At 43.4% G+C, this 6,509-nt stretch overlaps 1 protein-coding gene across 3 annotated transcripts in view; it reads left to right on the top strand.

Annotated features, from left to right (window-relative positions):
• Window positions 1-702: 702 nt before the first annotated feature.
• Window positions 703-6,509, top strand: part of FBXW2 (F-box and WD repeat domain containing 2) — a 31,548-nt gene continuing 25,741 nt past the window's right edge. Inside the window, exons 1-3 of one of the 3 annotated variants that reach the window (XM_007178120.2) lie at window positions 703-908; window positions 1,011-1,119; window positions 5,992-6,501. In XM_007178120.2, coding sequence (XP_007178182.1) covers window positions 6,012-6,501 — 490 coding nt within the window. In that variant the 5' untranslated portion in view covers window positions 703-908; window positions 1,011-1,119; window positions 5,992-6,011. Of the gene's footprint in view, window positions 909-1,010; window positions 1,120-1,150; window positions 1,400-5,991; window positions 6,502-6,509 lie in introns of those variants that run through there. The other 2 variants (XM_007178119.2, XM_007178121.3) reach the window with 2 other exon arrangements.

Genomic DNA, 6,509 nt, shown 5'->3' with positions numbered 1-6,509 from the left:
AATGATTACACAGGTGTTGGATTTAATTAAATACAAATTCTATTTTGCAATTTTCTTTTCATTTTTTAATGAGCCATAAATTTTGCTCTGGATAGCCTCTAGGCTTAAACTTAGACAATTTGGTTTCTTTGTCCATGAGAGGTTGAAACAATGTTGTCTCTGGGGCAGCTCCATCTGGAATTTTCAGTTTCATTCATAAAACTCCTACCATCCTGGGGTTGAGACCATTTGCTGCAAATAGATAGGGGTGCCTGGTTTTCTTGATTACCTTAGCACTGCCTTTTCTTTCATAAAGCTTATCCAATCTGTGTACCCATGTCTTCCTAAATTTTCTTGTAATGTCATCAGTCACTCTCTGGCTTCGAAGTTCACAGAGGCTTCCTGTTGCCTACCAAATCAAATCTGCTCTCTTGAGACCTGACTTTCTGGACTCCATACTTAGTTTCCACCACAAAGAATCAACTTTTTATTTCCCATGTTTCAAGTACCCTAGATGTGCTCTACCACTAACTGGACATACGGGTGTCTTACTGTCTATATAAATGTTATGTCTATGCGTTGTTTGACTTTGGACACGTCTCTTAAATTCTCCCTCTCTCCTCCGTAAAGTGAGCATAATAAGAAAAAGTGCCGCACAGTCGGTGCAAGATCAGATTGGATGACGGACATAAACCTGCGGGGCCTGGAAGCAAGCCTTGGTCCATGCGTCACAGGTTTAAGCGGACCTACGCATGCTCCGCCTCCCTCTACGCTCCTCGGCTCTCCCACTTCCCCTTTAAGGCGGGGCCGGAAGTGCAGCCGCGTCCGCTGGGCGCCGCGGGTGGAGGGACGCGCGGAGATGACGCAGGCAGCACCGGAAGCCGCTCCCCTGTGAGGCTGCGGACCCAGAGCGGCGGCCGCAGGTCCAGGTCTGTATGTGAGGCGGGGCCGGGTCGGGGAGGGGGTTGCCTGGCGCCCGCGCCTCTGCTGACCCGCCGCGCCTCGGGCTGTTTGTCTTTCTCTCCCTGCAGGCGCCATGGCTGCGGAGCGGACCCGGCCGCTGCGAGGCTCTGGCGGCCCGAGCGCGCCTAGTCGGTGTGAGCCCGGCGCGAGGTCCCGGGCCCCGGGGCGCTCGCTCAGGTCAGTGCCGCGCGGAACACGGCTCCGGGAGCAGGGGACCCGGGAGCGACGAACGGGTTGAAGGGATCTGGAGTTGATTTTAGAGATGGGAGAATTGAGTCTCGGAGTGACTGCCTCCTAGTGCCTCAGTTTCCTTAGCTGCGAAATGAGTTAACAGTGATGTCCCAGGGCTGCCATGAGTTTGAAAGATGATAAAGTGTGGAGAGGTGGTTTATGAAGTACAAAGCGCTGTACTAATGTGAGGGACTGCGCCATAATTGTGGGTATGCCATGGAAACAGGTGTGTATGTGGACTGCTGCTTGCAAGAAAGATAACAAGGTTAATGCTGAATAATGGTAACCGGCATTTCTTGTAGGCTTACAGTGTGCGGGTACTGTGCTAAACGTTTTAAGTGCATTATCCTGTTTATTCCTCGTAAAAACCCTTGTAGGGTTACCGGTTCGTGGTTACCTTTTATAAGTGAGGAAACTGGGCTTGAGATCGGGGAAGCGATTTGCCCAGGGTCACCCAGCAACAAGTGGGGTTGCAGAGCCCTTATTTTAGAAACACTATTTGTATTCTTTCAAAGCTTTTAAAAATTCAGCTTAAAACTGAAGGCGGATTTACATAGAACTGATATTCACACGGTTTTAAATTCATAAAGGGGCCCTCACGCCTATTCCTCAGCCCTCCAGCATTCTCTGGAAGCAACCAGTGTTACTAGCTTCTTGAATATTCAAAATATAAGTATGTAAGTTCATTTAGATAAGCTCAGAGCCTCTGTACTCTGAAACTGCTGGCTATACTTGATAAGAAAAGAGAGGGAAGATGAAGCCAAGGGCAACAAGTGTTTTGCTTTCTCTCTTGATTAGGCCGGGTCCTGAGGGAGGAGAGGAAAATGCATTCATCATGTTTAATGGAGAATGTTGTATCTTTAGTAAGACCTGGGAGTATAGGTTTGGTTTGGTTTTGGTTTTGGAGGGTGGGGGCTGGGAAAGATGTTGCACCTGCTCCTTCCTGTGGGACCCTGGGACAGTCACTCCACCTTTGGGGCCATAAATTTCCTCATTTATTAGTTAAGGGCAGTTCTGATACCTTCCAGGAGGTTGTGAAAATCAAGTGAGGTAATATCTATGAGTAGTACTTTAGTCTGTCAAACCAGTGCAAAGATGAGAGTTGCCTAAGAGAACATAGGGAGTTAATGGCAGAACCAGAGACCAAACCCAGGTCTCCCATCTCCCAGTTTAGGAATCTTTTCATCATCCACCTGTTTCAGAGCTCTGTGATTGTTACTATTGAGGGCAGAAGGGCAAGTTTAATGTTTAGTCTTGAGGGGAGGAAAAAAGGATGAGACACCATGGAGTGTGGAGAGGGTGGAGAGAAAATGCACCTAGTGGGAAATCATAGCCTCAAGTCAGTAACTGCCCTTAATTGTAAAATTAATTCCCAGTAAGTTTGAGCACTTGAGTTTTTTGGTCTGTATATTTTACACCATCTTAAGATAAACTGTGGTAATGTCATAGGGTTGAAAGGGATGTTAGTGGAGCTTTCCTGCCAGCTATTCATAGTAATAAAACTTACAAGGGCTCTGTGCTAGGCATGTGCCTACTCTGGTCCTGATTCTCACAGCCCTCAAGGTGAGCTAGCTTCCATTTTACAGATGACAAAACGGAAGCTTAGAAGTTAGTTGAACATGTCCATGATCACAGAGAAAGTGGCTGAATCAGTAAAAGGTTTGACTGACTCCAGAGCATTTTCATTTACCTCATTCTGCCTCTGTATCCAGCTGTCCTTGACCATTCCCAGTAATGGGAAGCTCACCACTCTGGAGGCAGCTGTTCCATTATTGGAAAGCTCTGGTGTTTTAAAAGCTCCTCCTTCAGTTGAATTGAAATCCCACTTCCTGAAGTTTTCCCCATGGGACCTTTGCTGCCAGTACATGATATTCCTAGAGGCTCTCTAAGAGTTCAGTTTAGACCAGTGACCTTAAGAAAGTTCTCTCCAGAGTCAGTTAATTTTTTAGAGAAACAAAAGGTGATTTTTTTTAAAATAGTGCATTCTGCAAAGTTAATGGGGCCTGCTTTATTTTAAAAGGATGCCTTTTTCATGACAGGGAAAGATGAAGAACTGGAAAAGAGCCTCCCATAAAGGGTTCAGTAGCTTAAAGGGCAATTTCTAATGTAAGAGTGGGAAGAAAAATTCTTATGAGGAGTTAGGAGAGTATATAAATATCAGAAATGGCTGGGTTTTTTAAGGTGCTCGTTGGAAAACTCGTCCCATAATCTCTGTGGTGTCATGGGTACATTGATTTGGCATGCTGTATGATGTCTCTTAGTTATTTTGTAATGATATTGTTTTCACGGGTATTATAAATTTGTGTTGTGTCCAGTTCATCTTACATAAATGTCAGCGTTTCTGTGATGGACCTGTGGCATACTGTGTGTGTGTGACGGTGCAGGTGAGATAGAGGAAGCCCCCCTGCTTCTTCACTGTAAAAAATGATGCCTGGGCAGATGTTTTGGTTATGTTTTTAATTGGCCAGTATTAACTAATTAGCTGTTGTGACATTTTGTCAATGTCCACAGAAACTTTTTTTTTTGGTCTTGCTGTGAATGATTTTTTTAAAGTAAAACTTTTCCAGAAATATTACAGATGAAAGGTTGTTAGGATACAGAAAAAGGAGGAGGCTTGTTATTTTGGTTTTTTGTTTGTTTGTTTGTTTTGTTTTGTTCTTTGGCTGTGCCGAGTGGCTCGTGGGATCTTAGTTCCCCGACCAGGGATCGAACCCAGACCCTTGGCAGTGAAAGCGCAGAGTCCTAACCACTGGACTGCCAGGGAAGTCCCAGGAGGCTTGTTATCTTGTGTTAAGTTGATAAAACTTTTGGTAAAATCATCGTTTTTCGGCAGCCAAGTAAATCCTTAAATTAATAAATCCTACCTAGCCCAAACCCTCAGGGTTAAAGTCCATTCACTGTTCAGAAATATTAGACAACAGATGATGTGATTGGAAGAGGTTTATTTGCTTTGACTGCTTTTTGTCTGATGACGTTCCCGCCAAATTAGATATTGGGAAATTAATGAAAATGATTTTTACATACCATAACATTAACAAAGTTGGACGATGAGATCTGGATATTTGTGTAGATCTTGATCTAGATGACATATATGGAAAGGAGTTTATTTTCCTCTTTTACCTTAATTTGGACTTAAAGTTTTTTTTTTTTAATAAATTTATTTTATTTATTTATTTTTGACTGCATTGGGTCTTCATTGCTTCGCACAGGCTTTCTCTAGTTGCGGCAAGTGGGGGCTTCTCTTCATTGTGGTGCGAGGGCTTCTCATTGCGGTGGCTTCTCTTGTTGCGGAGCATGGGCTCTAGGCACACGGGCTTCAGTAGTTGTGGCTCACAGGCTCAGTAGTTGTGGCACACAGGCTTAGTTGCTCCGTGGCATGTGGGATCTTCCCGGACCAGGGCTTGAACCCTTGTCCCCTGCATTGGCAGGCGGATTCTTAACCACTGTGCCACCAGGGAAGCCCTTAATTTGGACATAAAGGTTTTAAATTAGTATGATAATCTGATGGGAAACTGAGTGATCAGATTAGAAGGAAAGTTTTTATTCTTTTTTTTAATCATTGAAATGTTTCAGCATATGAAAATAGAATAAAAAATCTCCATGTACCCATCACCCAGCACTAATATCTACCAACATGGCCTATCTTGGGAAAGATGGTTTTTACATGATTTGCTTTATTTTTTGTTCTCTTCCTGTTAGTTTAGTCCCCGTTGTTAAGAGTGTGTTGACACCTTGACATAGTATGTGTTGCTGGATACTTGTAAGTTTTTTTTGTTGTATTTAGCCCTAAAGGGGAAGGTGGTATATCATCAGGCTCGGTGCTCCCAGATTTTATCGCCAGCTTGCAGTTCTCCTGCAACCTGATCAGAAGAGTACTGATCTTGAGAGCACTGGCTTTCAGTCTGCTCTGTTGGCTATAGGCAAATCGCTTACCTTCTCTGACCTGCAGCTTCCTCATCTGCAAAGTGAAGATGATGGTCCCTTTCTTTGGGTGTTTTTTAAGCATCAGGGTTACTGATTTGTCTTATTTGTGCAGGCCTCCAGGACCCTCATGGCTCTCTGGGGTACATGAGGTTAAGAGTTGTCACCAGCTCATATGAGGCTTATAAAAACAGACTATGTAAGGCCAGATAAGGCCTTTGGTAATTCACGTTATAACAGGCAGTGCCATAAAGGAAGTGGAAGAACCAGAATACATGAGCCGTATAACTTACTGCATCTGCTTATTTTTCTTCCCCAGACCTTTTTGCCTGAACATCTATTGCAAAAGCCAGTAGTCAGTTCTGTGATTCTAGTAACAGGTCAGGTTGTACCTAGCATGATGACCAGTGTCTCAAATTACTGCTCCGGAGACATGCTTTCTGGTTGTCACATCCTTGTGCTTATTTTTGTGATTTTAGTGCCCAAATAAAGTGTATTAAGGAAATGGTATTATGATGGTTTTGATGGGGGTTCCATTGTATAGAATACACTGTTTCATAAGGAATGAATACTCTGTAAATCTTTTACTGTGAAGATGCATGTAGCATGTGCTAGACTTCAAAAGGAGCAAATCACACACACACCAGCATAAATTTCATTGAGTTATGTTTTGGAGGTCATGATTTGTTAAAGTATGATTCCACAAATGTATTTTCTTTTGTGTGCGTGGAAATTTTTCAGATAAATACAGTGTATTAACTGTAAAGTTGTAATGTAACTAAGCATAATGTTGTAATACCAAGTTTTTTACACTAATTTTTAATACTTCATTTGTTAGCAGTCTTGCTTGAACGGTCATTTTGAGCAGAACTAACACAATATTTTGATGTGCCACAGGTAAATTTTTCCATAACCTTATGGAGAGAAAGGACTTTGAGACATGGCTTGATAACATTTCTGTTACATTTCTTTCTCTGACGGACTTGCAGAAAAATGAAACTCTGGATCACCTGATTAGTCTGAGTGGGGCAGTCCAGCTCAGGCATCTCTCCAATAACCTGGAGACTCTCCTCAAGCGGGACTTCCTCAGACTCCTTCCCCTGGAGCTCAGTTTTTATTTGTTAAAATGGCTCGATCCTCAGACTTTACTCACATGCTGCCTCGTCTCTAAACAGTGGAATAAGGTGATAAGTGCCTGTACAGAGGTGTGGCAGACTGCCTGTAAAAATTTGGGCTGGCAGATAGATGATTCTGTTCAGGACGCTTTGCACTGGAAGAAGGTTTATTTGAAGGCTATTTTGAGAATGAAGCAACTGGAGGACCATGAAGCCTTTGAGACCTCATCATTAATTGGACACAGTGCCAGAGTGTATGCACTTTACTACAAAGATGGACTCCTCTGTACAGGTAAGAGA

Source organism: Balaenoptera acutorostrata, chromosome 6 (genome assembly GCF_949987535.1).
Source record: "Balaenoptera acutorostrata chromosome 6, mBalAcu1.1, whole genome shotgun sequence".
Lineage (NCBI taxonomy): Eukaryota > Metazoa > Chordata > Mammalia > Artiodactyla > Balaenopteridae > Balaenoptera > Balaenoptera acutorostrata.
This window is presented reverse-complemented; position numbering and strand designations above follow the sequence as displayed.